The sequence below is a fragment of the Medicago truncatula genome, chromosome 3 (assembly GCF_003473485.1).
Source record: "Medicago truncatula cultivar Jemalong A17 chromosome 3, MtrunA17r5.0-ANR, whole genome shotgun sequence".
NCBI classification, from domain to species: Eukaryota; Viridiplantae; Streptophyta; class Magnoliopsida; order Fabales; family Fabaceae; genus Medicago; species Medicago truncatula.
In genome coordinates this window covers 6,300,211-6,316,684 of record NC_053044.1, presented here as the reverse complement: position 1 = coordinate 6,316,684, position 16,474 = coordinate 6,300,211, and the positions used below count along the sequence as shown (strand labels likewise).

Here is a 16,474-nt window from a genome sequence, read left to right as displayed (position 1 = left end):
ATAATGTATCTTACTAATATTAAAAATATATGTGATATTTATTATCCAGAAAATTGGGAGAATCTTCATAACAAAACAAATAATATTTTAGTAGAAAATGGGCCTACTAGAAAAATTAATCTTAATCTTGCTTTTAAAGTATCCAAAATAAATTAATTATATCAATATAGTAATATAAACTTGGTACTTGTAGCATATAAAAAGAAGAGTGATTTATTTGTAGTATACAATTACAAATGAGTTATTGTATCTTAGATTACTCTAAAAATTCTAACAGTGATTTTTTTTTTATATCAAGTATTATTGTTGTTATGAGTTTAACATTGGAGAATTTTGTATCCAAATGTCTAAAATTTAATTAATGACGTGTTGATATATATACTTTTATTTTTTTGGTTTTACTATCATTAGATGTCAAAAATTCAGTGTCTACTATTTAAGTGCTAAAATTTCAGTTTATTTCGCAGAAGCAATTGTTCTCTAATCCTATGGTATGTTGTTTAGTTTTGGTTTCTATGGAGTATTTGATTTATTTGAAGATGTTGCCTAGAAAACCTTTTATCGTATAGTGAAAAGCGAAGACAAAAAATTAAGTGTTAGTAAAATCATAACAAAAAACTAAAAAAGTTTATGATATATTATGTAAGGGCCCATTTTTTCAAACTATGCCTAAGGCCCTTAAAACGCTAGGAACGGCCCTGTGCACGAACTTAGGTAGTGCCGCGAAACGTCTTAAAAAGAGAGACCTGGTCATGAATCAACCCAGTAATCTCTTCGGTAGTAGTTTCTGAATTTTTAAATACGAAAATAAAAATTTTAAGATGTTTCTGAAAAAACACCATGACTACCGACGAAATTACCTTGTCTGGAACAACTGTCGATTTCAACAAACCGTTTAAGTTTCATGGCAGTCACTTCAAGCATTGGCAAACAAAAATGTTGTTTTTCTTAACTATGAAATAGGTTGCCTACGTCTTGAAGGAGGACATACCTGTGCTACTAGTGCTTTCGATTCCTACGGCATCGAATAGTGTCGATAAGACAGCCATGGATACATATGCTTCTGATCCTACTAGAAAGGCTGAGTTGGAAAAGCTTATTAATGAACATGCTGAAAAGGTGAAACAGGCCAATATAGATATTCACCTCTGGAAAGAATATGATTATTTATGCAAAAATTTCATTTTGAATTGTCTCGCGGATCATCTGTACGATCTGTACATTATCCACAATACTGCTAAGAATGTTTGAGATACTCTTCAGAACAAATATAATACTGAAGAGACTGACTCGAAAAAATTTGTTGTGAGCCGGTACCTGAAATATAAGATGACCGATGATAAGTCTATCGAAGAACAATCTTAGAAGCTTCAGAATATAGCTCATGAGATCTTTGTTGAAGGGATGCAGTTACCCAAACCTAGGGTTGCCACACCTCTCTCTCTCTTAAATAAAATATGTTCATTGCATAGATGTTGCTACTCTTAAATCGATAGTATGAATGAGATTTAGTCATTTAAGATTGAATGTTATTTAAGAAGTTATCAAAAATAATTAGTGATAAATGTAAAAAAGAAATCAAAAGCAGATGTTTGAGACAATTTGAATTGTCGCAAATGCTAATAAGATCCCTTCAAACAAAAATAAATAAACTTCACGACAGTTACAAACCCTCACAATAACTTTTATTATAGGAGTAACGATGGTTGCTTGAGTTGTCGTAATGTGACTGAGCGACACGTATATTCTTGGGATATCATTTGTGTACCATAATATTATATAATATTGGCCAATTAAGGTGTGCCACGTGCCACGTGGCACACCCTTTAAAAAATATATATCAAATAAAGTACTTACAAAATAACATTAGTATGTGGCACAATTGAAGGTTACCCAACCCTCGCAAGTGCCCAAACGCGACCATAAGAAATTTAATTTGGATGGGTAAATGTATACAAATCTATGGAGTAGTGTTAATTCCATATTGTCTACATTTTCTCTTTGTTTGAGTTAGTCTATTATATTTATATTTGTTTCAATCAATCTGAAATAATCACAACTAAAATTTTATTCTTTTTTTTTTGAAGGAACTAAAATTTTATTCTTATTATTTGAGTATTTAGATTTCACATTCTTTTCATAATCTTAATAAAATAATTAAATACAATAAATAATCTTTTTAGTATTCCAAAAAATGAAATAATAAATTAATTAAGATATTATTTTTTACAGAAAAATAAATTCAAGTGTAAAAAATTAAAGGTATAGAACAATTGAGTTCATTCATCGCAAAAGAAATAATAAATTAATTTATATGTTATTCACGAACAAAATTATTCCTCCGCCATAGAATTTCAATCAATCAAGTATCTTATTGAAATAACTCACATCCTTACAAGCAGGATACCCATAAAAAAAAAAATCCTTACTAGCAAGATAGAAAGACATCATTTGTTCAAAAAGAAAATGATACCTAGAAAGAAATAATTAATTTTTTTTGAATGACCATTGACTGAATTTAACACAATTATTTTTTTAAAGGAAAGATTTTAAATTATATACATAAAGTTGGTATACATAATTTGATATAAGGTTATAATCATATTTATAGCAGGTAAATAATGTTTTTTTTTCATGACCAAAAATAATATTATTATTTTTAAATTTTTTTGACTGCAATATTTGATTTTTACTATATATTAATTATTTTCTTAAAAGTTTTCCTATCTTATAATTTTTAATTACATAATAGTTCCTACCAAGATTTTATTATTGTATATTATATTGTTTCCTTGAGACATTATATATAGCATAGTTGAGCCCACTTCACTCATCACAAACAAAAATACATAGAGCAAATTTTCTCATATATTATACATCAACCCTCTTCTTGGTATAACTCACTCCCTTACTAAGTAGATAATTAGAAATAATACATTTCGATTCTAGTTTAATTTATTTTAAATTTACTAATTTTAATTATGTTTTATGTCTTGTTGTTTTGTCAGATTTTACATCAAAAAATCTCATGGCTTTGACTACCTCAACCTTAACAGAAAAGAAGAAGGTTTTATTTATCTTGGGTTCAACAGGAACTGGGAAGACTAAACTTTCCATCAACTTAGGAACTCAATTCCCATCCGAGATCATCAATTCAGACAAAATTCAAGTCTACAAAGGCCTTGACATTGTCACCAATAAGGTACAGGAATCTGAACGTTGTTCAATTCCTCATCATATATTAGGCATCATTGATGATCCTGAATATGATTTCACTGTGGATGATTTTTGCAAGCACGTGCTTGAAGCTTTAGATCTTATAATTGAAAATGGACACCTACCTATTATTGTAGGAGGGTCAAATTCTTACCTAAAAAAATTAGTTGACGACCCAGTCATTGCATTTCATTCAAAATATGATTGTTGTTTTATTTGGGTCGACGTGTCTCTGCCTATTCTCTTTCCATATTTGGACAAAAGAGTGGATGAGATGGTTGAAGCAGGGATGGTAGATGAGATAAGAGAATTTTTTGTACCTGGAGCAGACAACACAAAAGGAATTAGAAGGGCTATTGGGGTTCCAGAGCTTGATTCTTACTTTGAAATAGAAATGAAAAAAGGTATAGATGATGCTGAAAAGGAAAAGATACTAAAGGAAGCGATTAGAAAAACGAAACAAAACACCTTCAAATTGGCTGAAAATCAACACTCGAAGATCCAAAATATGGCCGATAAGCTTGGATCGATGATTAAAAAAATTAATTCTACAGAAGTCTTTGAGGTCATTCTAAGGGGGGAAGACTATCAACATTTGTATCAAGATATTGTAATTAAGCCAAGCATGAAGATAGTGAAGAGATTTCTTGAGGAGACAAACCCCAGATTTAAAAATGAAAAATATTCAAATGAAATTGGGAAACACACACCTAATGGTGTTTGAAACATCTTTTTTCATGAATTTTTTCATTCGTATATGAGAAATGTATGAATTTTGTTGTCTTATTTTTATGTGGGAATAAATTTGAGGTGGGTGGGAATCTTACGGATTTTGTCATCTTATTATATTTAGCAATGCATAAAATAAAATAAATGTAAAATTAGTTCTTAATTTTTTTCCCAAAATTAAGAGATGTTGACAAGAAGCAAATTATACCTGCATTTGTAATTTTTCGTCTTGTAATGAATTGTAATTATTTTTTAAGAGATTAAAGTGGATTATATTACCCACAAGAAAAAGTCATCCGGCACAAGATGTATTTACTTTTTTTGAAAGAAATAGAAACAAATCAATAGTTTCATTTCCAATCTCACAATGGACGGAAAAACTGTCAAAATCTTTAAGCTTTGGAGGCAATTTATTTTGAATTATAGCTATACATTTTGCTTCACCTTTAGGTTCTTCACTTAATATTAGATATTAAATTTAAATACGTTGAGAATAAATTAGCAAACAATTTCATAGAAAATAGAGTTTAGACTTGGGTTTGTACATGGATTAAATTATTTGATTATCCCTACAATCCCAAGAATAGAAGAATTTACTCACTCATGATCATAGTAGAGAATAGATTAAATTATAAAGGCATGAAATTAAAACACATAAAAGTAAATGACTGGAAATGTAGAGACCATAAAATACTGGACAATATGTAGACTGCAGAAAAATAAAGAACAAAACGTAAACAAGAAGTAAGAACTAAGAACTTTGATTTCCACTTTGTAGCAAGATTACAAGTGTAAAAGATGATGTTCTTCCTCACAAATGAGGTCTATTTGTACCTTAATGCCTCAGACAATGCATTGAAAACGAGTTACAAATCAATAACTAAATCAACCTTGCTGATTATACATGTGAGACCCTTAAAGAATGAAAGAAAATAGATTAGAAGAGAAGACGTGATAGATTTCATCATAATGATGTGTCCTCCAAAAGACAAGTTTTTATTCGTCCACCTTGACAATCAAGTTTTAATTTGGTCAATCAACGGGTCAAATACAAGCTATCAATAAACATAGAAGTTTCAGCATAAAAAAAATAAATAAAAATAAAAATAGAAGTTTCTTAAGTCAAAACTACATTAGCAAATCAAATACTTAATCCCAAGGATCGAACTAAAATCTTCCACATATGGTTAATTGGTAAGAATAATGAAAGATCTACGACCTTTAATTGCATCCCTCTTAAAAAAATAGTAGGGTTAATAGTGTTTTTCACCCCTGTAATATATGTCATTTCCGGTTTTCGCCCTTATAAAATTCTCGGTTTGATTTGTGTCCTCATAAAATTTTTATTTTCCGGAAAACACCCTTAATAGGCCATTTTCAGAATTTGTTTTCAAGAAATTTTGGTTTTTGAATGGCCTATTAAGGGTGTTTTCCGGAAGAAAAAAAAATTACGAGGATGCAAATCAAACCGAAAATTTTATAGGGGCAAAAACCAAAAATGACATATATTATAGGGGTTAAAAGCACTATTAACCTAAAATAGTATTAAGTTCTTCCATTTCAACCATAGATGGTGTCAAAGTGATTATACTTAAACATGACTTCTGATTTCTTATCAATGTCTTGCCGATGATCAAATAAAAAAATGAAAAGGGTTTCCATTACGGTATGGTAAAAATGGAATGTTTTACTTAATAAAATAAAAAGAAATTTGATATGGATGAATATATGCATACAAATCTATGGAGTGTTAATTCCATATTTTTCACATTTTCTCTTTGTTTGATCTAGTCTATTATATTTGTATTCTTTCCAATCAATCTGAAATAATCCAAACTAAAAGTTTATTCTTATTGTTTGGATATTTAGATTTCAGATTCTTTTCATTATCCTAATAAATAATAAAATACGATAAATAATGTTTTTAGTATTCCAAAAAATGAATATTAAATTATTAGATATTATTTTTTTACTCAAAAATAAATTCAAGAGTAAAAAATTAAAGGCATAGAACAATTTAATTCATTCATCCTAAATAAAATAATAAATTAATTTACATATTATTTACGAACAAATTTATTCCTCGGCCGTAGAATTTAAATCAATCAAGCCTCAGAGTAAAATAACTCACATCCTTACTAGCAGGATACCCCTAAAAAAAAATCCTTACTAGCAAGATAGCAAGACAACATTTGTTCAAAAAGAAAATGATACCTAGAACGAAATAATTAATTTTTTTAATGACCACTGAATGAATTTAGCACAATTATTTTTAAAAGGAATGATTTCAAATTATATACAAATTGGTATACACAATTTGATAAAAAGTTATAATAACATTTATAGCAGGTAAGTAATGTTATTTTTGGTCTTGTAATGAAATGAAATTAATTTTTTTAAGAAACTAAAATGGATTATATTACCACAAGAAAAAGTCATTCGGCACAAGATGAATTTAATTTTTTGAAAGAAATAGAAACAAACCAATAGATTCATTTCCAGTCTCACAAAGGACAGAATAACTGTCAGGAACTTTAAGCTTTGGAGGCAATTTGTTTTCAATTATATAGCTACATTTTGCTTCAACTTTAGGTTCTTCATTTAATATTAGATATTAAATTTAAAAACAATGAGAATAGATTAGCAAACAATTTCATAGAAAATAGAATCTAGACTTGGGTTTATACATGGATTAAATTATTCAATTATCTGCACAATCCTAAGAATAGAAGAGTTTACTCACTCATAATCATAGTAGACAATATATTAAATTATAAAGGAATGAAAGTAAAACACATAAAAGTAAATGAATGGAAATGTAAATACCGGAAAATAAAGGACAATAATGTAGAGTGCATAAAAATAAAGAACAAAACGTAACCAAGAAGTAAGAACTTGATTTCACTTTCTAGCAAGATTACAAGTTTAAAAATTGAGGTTCTTCCACATAAATGAGGTCTATTTATAGCCTAAAGCCTCGGACAAGGCATTGATAATGAGTTACAAGTCAATAACTAAAGAATTAATTCTAAGAGTTTGTAACAGATATTTCTGACTGCAGAAAGCGCACGGTCGTGCTTGCCTTCAAAACTATTGAACTTTTGAAGAGTGGGAAGGGCGCACAATCGTGCTACGTAGGCGCACGGACCGTGTCTAACTTTCGACAATGTTCCCTCCAATTTCTTCAAACAGGGTGCACAGGTCGTGCTCATTTTATGGTCTTGAAAATTCTTCCTTTTCTTCATTATTTTATCCTAAATATGAAAACTAATATTTTGCAGTAAAATAGCTCTAAAGCAAGACTAAAGTTCCACAAATATTATTGAATTCAAATGCTAAAACACACTAAATCAAGACTTATCACAAACCACATGTTCAATACCTTTTATTGGTCACTTCCCTTCAATAACCTCCAACCTAGCTTTCTCTCTATCCTCTTTACGTAAATAAGTCATCTTCTTCACGACTTATAATATCTCCTTCCTCGTTGAGTGCCTCCCTGACTCCTCATTCATTCCTAAAATGCTCACTTTCTTTTCTCCGTCGACACACTTACTTTTTCTCCCTCAAAACGCTTACTTTTTTCTCCCTCGAAAACCTAGAAGAAATACCAAATTTGTCGAAACGTTCTGCATTAGGCCATACCCTTAACTGGACGAAATACACATTATCGAGAGCCCTACTCAACTTTCTAGCATCATGAACTTTCACATATCTCTCAAAAACATGCATTAGGATAGTGTATATGTTCCAGAATGTTTGTGAAATAATAAGTTACCAGTGAAGCTTATTAAGGATCGCGTCTTGATGGAGAAAGAGTAGCAACCTTGTTGTGTAATGATGACCGTGATTGATTTCATCTCAAAACTGACCTGACACACATAACCGTAGTGCTCAAACACATGTATGGTTGAAAAACCTTTGCAAAATTGCGACTTGCAGAAAGATGATGTCGTCTATACTACTTTCTCCCATCTCCTATTCGGTTAATGAATAATAGATCTTCCAATGTTATACTATTTAATTCTTGACGATTATGATTTGATAACTCAAATATTGTCATTCGTGGTATTGATCCAATTCTATATCGTCGAGATAAAATAAAATTTATACCACTCAATTTACTAACAAAAGATTTTTCATTTCTATTGGATTAAATTCTACAGTATTTATTAGAGATTATGGAAGTCAATATTGTCACATTTATAACTATTGCACTATTCATTCTAGTTACTGCTCCCTTTTTAATAATAATTTACGTCAAAACGGTAAATCTAAGTGACTAATTTTATTTAAACATGACTTCTTATTTCTTATCAATGCGTTGACGAAGATCGAATAAAAAAAATGAAAAGGGTTTCCATTACGGTATGGTAAAATTGGAATGTTTTCCTTAATAAAATAAAAAGAAATTTGATATGGATGGGTATATGCATACAAATCTATGGAGTGTTAATTCCATATTGTTCATATTTTCTCTTTGTTTGATCTAGTCTATGATATTTGTATTCTTTCCAATCAATCTGAAATAATCAAAACTAAAATTTTATTCTTATTGTCTGGATATTTAGATTTCACATTCTTTTCATAATCCTAATAAATAATAAAATACAATAAATAATTTTTCTAGTATTCCAAAAAATGAAAAATAAATTATTTAAGATATTATTTTTTTACAAAAAAATAAATTCAAGTGTAAAAAATTAAAGGCATAGAACAATTTAATTCATTCATCCTAAAGAAAATAATAAATTAATTTACATATTATTTACTAACAAACTCGGCTGTAGAATTTAAATCAATCAAAAGCCTCCGAATTAAGTAACTCACATCCTTACTAGCAGGATACCCCTAAAAAAAATCCTTACTAGCAAGACAGCAAAACAACATTTGTTCAAAAAGAAAATGATACCTAGAAAGAAATAATTAATTTTTTTAATGACCATTGACTGAATTTAGCACAATTATTTTTTTAAAGGAAAGATTTCAAATTATATACATAAAGTTGGTATACACAATTTGATATAAGGTTATAATAACATTTATAGCAGGTAAGTAATGTTATTTTTTCTAGTCCAAAAATATTTTTGAATTTTTTTGACTCAAATATTAATTATTTTTTAAAAATTTTCCTATCTTATAATTTTTAATTACATAATAGTTACTACCAAAACTTTATTATTGTATATTATATAGTATATAGTTGAGCCCATGCTTCACTCATCACAAACAAAAATACAAAGAGCAAGTGTTCTCGCATATTATACATCAACCTTCTTCTTGGTATAACTCACTCCTTTACTAAGTAGATACCTAGAAATAATACATTTTGATTTGAGTTTAATTTATTTTAAATTTACTAATTTTAATTATGTTTTATGTGTTGTTGTTTCTTCAGATTTTACATCAAAAAACTCATGGCTTTGACTACCTCAACCTTAGCAGAAAAGAAGAAGGTTTTATTTATATTGGGTGCAACAGGAACTGGGAAGACTAAACTTTCCATCAACTTAGGAACTCAGTTCCCATCCGAGATCATCAATTCAGACAAAATTCAAGTCTATAAAGGCCTTGACATTGTCACTAATAAGGTACAAGAATCTGAACGTTGTTCAATTCCTCATCATCTATTAGGCATCATTGATGATCCTGAATATGATTTCACTGTGGATGAGTTTTGCAAGCACGTTCTTGAAGCTTTGGCTCTTATAATTGCAAATGGACGCCTGCCTATCATTGTAGGAGGGTCAAATTCTTACCTAAAAAAATTAGTTGAGGACCCATCCATTGCATTTCATTCAACATATGATTGTTCTTTTGTTTGGCTTGACGTATCTTTGCCTATTCTGTTTCCATATTTGGACAAAAGAGTTGATGAGATGGTTGGGGCAGGGATGGTAGATGAGATAAGAGAATTTTTTGTGCCTGGAGCAGACAACACAAAAGGAATTAGAAGGGCTATCGGGGTGCCAGAGCTTGATTCTTACTTTGAAATGGAAATGAAAAAAGGTGTAGATGATGCTGAAAAGGAAAAGATACTGAAGGAAGCGATTAGAAAAACCAAACAAAACACCTTCATATTGGCTGAAAACCAACACTTGAAGATCCAAAATATGGCTAATAAGCTTGGATCGATGATTAACAAAATTAATTCTACAAAAGTCTTTGAGGCCATTCTAAGGGGGGAAGACTATCAACATCTGTATCAAGAGATTGTAATTAAACCAAGCATGAAGATAGTGAAGAGATTTCTGGAGGAGACAAGCCCTAGATTTAAAAATTAAAAATATGAAACTGGAATTGCTAAACACACGCCTCATGGTGTTTGAAACATCTTTTTTCTTGATTTTTGTCATTCGGATATGACAAATGTATGAATTTTGTTGTCTTATTTTTCTGTGGGAATAATTTCGAGGTTGGTTGGAATTTTACGGATTTTGTCATCTTATTATAATTAGTAATGCATAAAATAACAAAATTTAATGTAAAATTATTTCTTCTGATTTTTAACCGAAAATTAAGAGATCTTGACAAGAAGCAAACTATACTTGCGTTTGTAATTTTTCGTCTTGTAATGAATTGAAAATAATTTTTTTAAAAGACTAAATTGGATTATATTACCCACAATAAAAAGTCATTCGGCACAAGACGGATTTAATTTTTTGAAAGAAATAGAAACAAGCCAATAGATTCATTTCCAGTCTCACAAAGGACGGAATAACTGTCAGGATCTTTAAGCTTTGGAGGCAATTTGTTTTCAATTATAGCGCTATATTTTTCTTCAACTTTAGGTTCTTCATTTAATATTAGATATTAAATTTAAAAACAATGAGAATAGATTAGCAAACAATTTCATAGAAAATAGAGTCTAGACTTGGGTTTATACATGGATTAAATTATTTGATTATCCCCACAATCCCAAGAATAGAAGAGTTCACTCACTCATAATCATAGTAGACAAGAGATTAAATTATAAAGGAATGAAAGTAAAACACATAAAAGTAAATGAATGGAAATGTAAATACCGGAAAATAAAGGACAATAATGTAGAGTGCATAAAAATAAAGAACAAAACGTAACCAAGAAGAAAGAACTTTGATTTCACTTTGTAGCAAGATTACAAGTGTAAAAGATGATGATCTTCCACATAAATGAGGTATATTTATAGCTTAAAGCCTTCGACAAGGCATTGATAACAAGTTACAAGTCAATAACTAAAGAATTAATTCTAAGAGTTTGTAACCGCTATTTCTGACTGCAGAAAGCGCACGGTCGTGCTTGCCTTCAAAACTATTCAACTTTTGAAGAGTGGGAAGGGCGCACGATCGTGCTAGGTAGGCGCACGGACCGTGTCTAACTTTCGACAATGTTCCCTCCAATTTCTTGTAACATGGTGCAAGGTCGTGCTGATTTTACGGTCTTTAAAATTCTTCCTTTTCTTCATTATTTTATTCTAAATATGAAAACTAATCCCTCCAGTCCAATTTATAAGAGAAATTTAGGTCAACAAAAGTGAATGTATTTGGACTGAATTTTTAACTAGATAAATTTACTTTTGTTGACCCAAAATTCTCTTATAAATAGGACCGGAGGGAGTAATATTTTGCAGTAAAATAGCTCTAAAGCAAGACTAAAGTTCCACAAATATTATTGAATTCAAATGCTAAAACACACTAAATCAAGACTTATCACAAACCACATGTTCAATACCTTTTATTGGTCACTTTCCTTCAGCAACCTCCAACCTAGCTTTCTCTCTATCCTCTTCACGTAAATAAGTCATCTTCTTCACGACTTCTAATATCTCCTTCCTCGTTGAGTGCCTCCCTAACTCCTCATTAATTCCTGAAATGCTCACTTTCTTTTCTCCCTCGACACACTTACTTTTTCTCCCTCAAAACGCTTACTTTTTCTCCCTCGAAAACCTAGAAGAAATACCAAATTTGTCGAAACGTTCTGCATTAGGCCATACTCTTAACTGGACAAAATACACATTATCGAGAGCCCTACTCAACTTTCTAGCATCATGAACTTTCACATATCTCACAAAAACATACATTAGGATAGTGTATATGTTCCATAATGTTTGTCAAATAATAAGTTACTAGTGAAGCTTATTAAGGATCACGTCTTGATTGAGAAAGAGTAGCAACCTTGTTGTGTGATGATGATCGTGATTGATTTCATCTCAAAACTGACCTGACACACACAACCGTCGTGCTCAAACACATGTATGGTTGAAAAACCCTTGCAAAATTGCGACTTGCAGAAAGATGATGTCGTCTATACTACTTTTTCCCATCTCCTATTCGGTTAATGGATAATATATCTTCCTATGTTATACTATTTAATTCTTGATGATTAATTGATTTGATAACTCAAATATTGTTATTCGTGGTATTGATCCAATTTTATATCGTCGAGATAAAATAAAATTTATACCACTCAATTTACTAACAAAAGATTTTTCATTTCTATGGAATTAAATTCTGGAGTATTTATTAGAGATAAAAGAGAAAGAAACATAGAGATTATGGAAGTCAATATTGTCACATTTATAACTATTGCACTATTCGTTCTAGTTATTGCTCCCTTTTTCCTAATAATTTACGTAAAAACGGTAAGTCAAAGTGACTTTTTTTTATAAATTGATGTGCCTATAAGGATCACATCATGATATCATTAAAAGAAAAGTGGAGTAAAAAAAAAGGGATTGGGGACCAAACCAAACCCTCAAAATGTTAGGAAAATCTATAGAATCGAAGACCTAGCCTATTCTTAACTAAGTCTTCTCTAATTTGTAAAGGTGCAGAGGACCACCATTGAAAGCCTCTCTGAAAATATGAGATAACAAAAAGTTCATAGATTTCAGTAAAGTGAGACAATTAAGCCATTTGTTTTTGATCTGCCATGGAACAATCTGAGGAGACTTGACTGCCAAGGTAACCAGTTTAGAGTCACTTTCTATCCATAAGTTCAGCCAATTCCTTTGATGTGCACACTCCACTGCTAGAATCACTGCCATAAACTTAGCAAACAATGCATTACATACACCAAGGTTTTGAGCAAAACACCCCATATAATTCTCTCCCAGGTTATTCCTGAAAATTCCTGCACAGGCTCCTAAGCCTGGATTTCCCAAAGCCGCGCCATCAGTGTTACATTTCACCCAGTTATGTATTGGAGGCGGCCAGATAACCTCAACAATTCTAGGTGCTCTTGGATGATGAGTTTCAACTTTGAAAGCTTTCAAAACAAGAAAATCAGAAATTGCAGGACCAGTAGCAAGTTTGGTTAAGTTACCTGATAGAGAAACTTGGGCTGTTATCATGGCTATGACTGCAGTTCTGGTGATTTTCAAGTTCTTGAACCTTTGATTATTTATGCAGAACCATATAACATTAATGATGGTAATTATAGCAGAAGTTATAACTAGCTTGCATTGGGGAATCCATCCTCTATTGCAAATGTCAAAGATAGAGAGAATTGAGGATAGATTGATATTCATTTTTAAAATAGATATCAGCCATTGCCATAGATAAATTGCAAAGTCGCACTGCAAAAATAAGTGATCAGAAGTTTCAACTTGCTTTTGGCACATGGTACAGACAGAAGGCAAGTAACATCCTCTCTTTACTAAATTGTCATCAGTAGGTAGCTTTTGATGAATTAGTCTCTATGCATACAAATCTATGGAGAGTTAATTCCATATTGTTCACATTTTCTCTTTGTTTGATCTAGTCTATTATATTTGTATTCTTTCCAATCAATCTGAAATAATCAAAACTAAAATTTTATTCTTATTGTTTGGATATTTAGATTTCACATTCTTTTCATAATCCTAATAAATAATAAAATACGATAAATCATTTTTCTAGTATTCCAAAAAATGAAAAATAATTATTTAAGATATTATTTTTTACTCAAAAATAAATTCAAGAATAAAAAATTAAAGGCATAGAACAATTTAGTTCATTCATCCTAAAGAAAATAATAAATTAATTTACATATTATTTACGAACAAACTCGGCCGTAGAATTTAAATCAATCAAGCCTCAAAATAAAGTAACTCACATCCTTACTAGCATGATACCCCTAAAACAATTCCTTACTAGCAAGATAGCAAGACAACATTTGTTCAAAAAGAAAATTATACCTAGAAAGAAATAATTAATTTTTTTAATGACCATTGACTGAATTTAGCACAATTATTTTTTTAAAGGAAAGATTTCAAATTATATACATAAAGTTGGTATACACAATTTGATATAAGGTTATAATAACATTTATAGCAGGTAAGTAATGTTTTTTTTTTTTTGCCGTGCTTCCACCGTATCCCTTGTTCTGTTCGGCGATTTGGACTCCAAGATCAATTTGTATTATCATTCAACCTACTCATTATTCATGTGGCGTTGCTTCATATGTTAATATGGGTTAAATCTCTCCATGGATTGTTTTCCCCTTCACATATAATATTCTTTGTGCATCTTCTCCATCTTGCCACAGTAATTCCAATTGAATTAAGAATTTAGTACTTTTATATCAAAAAGTAGGATACATCCTTTGAATTCAAGAATTTGATCTTTTTTGGTAGAACATGTATTTTATGATTGCCTTCTCTCCTAGGGTTAGTAGCGTCGCCGCTGTTCATCCCTCGTGAGTGTGTTGTTGTGGTTCGGTAGGTCATGCCTTACCTGAACATTTGCTCTGCTTTATGCCATTCCTGTGATAATGTTCCTTATATGAGTCCTTCATCATCAAATTGTTTTCTTCTATAAGGCCTCCAAAGAATATGAGTCTAGTGGCGTGGAATTGTCGGGGTGTAGGTAGCCCGAGTGCAATTCCTGACCTTAAGTACCTAGTTCGGCATTTTAATCCGGACCTTTTATTTTTAAGTGAGACTCTAGCTCACCGAAATAAAATTGAAGAACTTCGGTTTCTGCTTGGTTACGATTGTTGTTTTCCTGTAGACCGCACCGGTAGAGGTGGGGGTCTTGCATTATTTTGGCGTAATTCTTTACATTGTCAACTTGTTGATTTTTCGAGTAATCATATTACTGTTGAGATAAATGATATTGTTCTTGGTACTTGGAGACTTACCGGCTATTATGGCTATCCTAATGGAGGTCGTAGAACTGCCGCTTGGAATTTTCTTCGACAACTTTCTCATCAATTTACAGGTCCTTGGTGTATCTTTGGCGATTTTAATGATATCCTTGATGCAAGTGAGAAAAGGGGGCGCACCACTAGACCTCCGTGGCTTATAAACGGGTTTCGTCAAGCTGTTATTGATTCAGGTTTGTCTGATGTTCCAATTGAAGGTTATCCATTTACTTGGTTCAAAACTCTAGGCACTCCGTGTGCCGTGGAAGAAAGATTAGATCGTGCGCTTGCTAACAATTTGTGGTTTAATATCTTTCCGAATGCTACTGTTGAAACTTTGGTAGCACCTGCTTCTGATCATTATCCCATATATGTAAATGTTGCTCCTACTCCTCGGCCTCATGTCTCTAAACGCCATTTTCGTTACGAAAATGCATGGCATCTTGAACCGGGTTTTAAGGATCTTGTTACTAACTCTTGGCAGGAATATTCTACCCATACTATTATTCCGAAGCTTTCCTCTTGCGCGGAAGACATGTCTGTTTGGAAAAACTCACATTGCCATAAATTAAAAACTGATATTGAAGATTGTCGTAAACAATTGCAGGAAACTCGGTTAGGATCTGCTGGCGAGGACCAAGTTCGCATGTTCGAGCTAAGGAAAAGAATGCAACGGCTGCTGTCCCAAGATGATGCTTATTGGCGTCAACGCGCAAAAACCCATTGGTATAAGTATGGTGACCGTAATACCAAGTTTTTTCACGCTTCGGCAACGGCTCGAAAGAAGGTAAATCGTATAACTTCTCTTGATGATGATGCGGGTAATAAAATTACTAATGAGCAGGATATGCAAGAAGTGGCAAGACAATATTTTGTAAATATTTTTCAACAACAGAATAGTGATTCTTCTTCCGTTATTGATGTTATTAATCCGTCTGTTTCTGATAATGACAATGAAATGCTCACGGCCCCTTTCTCTAAGGCAGAGTTTAAGGATGTTATTTTCTCTATGCATCCAGATAAGTGTTCAGGCCCAGATGGCTTCAATCCGGGTTTTTACCAGCACTTTTGGAATTTATGTAGTGATGATATTTTTAAAGAATGCTGTGGTTGGTTAGATACGGGACAATTTCCCCCTAATTTGAATATTACTAACATTGCCCTTATCCCAAAAGGTTCTACGCAGGTTAGCATGAAGGATTGGCGCCCTATAGCACTTTGTAATGTGTTATACAAAATCATTTCGAAAGTGTTAGCAAACCGGTTGAAGAAAGTGCTGCCTAAATGCATTTCCGACAATCAATCCACCTTCGTCCCAGAACGCTCGATTTTAGATAATGCTATGGTAGCAATTGAGGTTTTACATTTTATGAAAGCCAAGACGCGAGGGGAAGACAGGTATGTTTCTCTAAAACTTGATATTAGC

General features: G+C 31.5%; 2 protein-coding genes across 2 annotated transcripts; both read left to right on the top strand.

Moving 5' to 3' along the window:
• Positions 1–3,026: 3,026 nt before the first annotated feature.
• On the top strand, positions 3,027–3,940 carry LOC11422300 (adenylate isopentenyltransferase 5, chloroplastic). Its single transcript, XM_003598725.2, has one exon. The coding sequence runs from the start codon at positions 3,029–3,031 to the stop codon at positions 3,938–3,940; it is 912 nt and encodes a 303-aa protein (XP_003598773.1). The 5' UTR covers positions 3,027–3,028.
• A 5,422-nt stretch (positions 3,941–9,362) lies between these two features.
• On the top strand, positions 9,363–10,229 carry LOC11412710 (adenylate isopentenyltransferase 5, chloroplastic). The gene has a single exon (XM_003598723.1). The coding sequence runs from the start codon at positions 9,363–9,365 to the stop codon at positions 10,227–10,229; it is 867 nt and encodes a 288-aa protein (XP_003598771.1).
• Positions 10,230–16,474: the final 6,245 nt, after the last annotated feature.

Excerpts from the sequence above, each read along its gene's own strand:
- LOC11422300 (XM_003598725.2), top strand. The coding sequence starts at position 3,029 with ATGGCTTTGACTACCTCAACCTTAACAGAAAAGAAGAAGGTTTTATTT.
- LOC11412710 (XM_003598723.1), top strand. The coding sequence starts at position 9,363 with ATGGCTTTGACTACCTCAACCTTAGCAGAAAAGAAGAAGGTTTTATTT.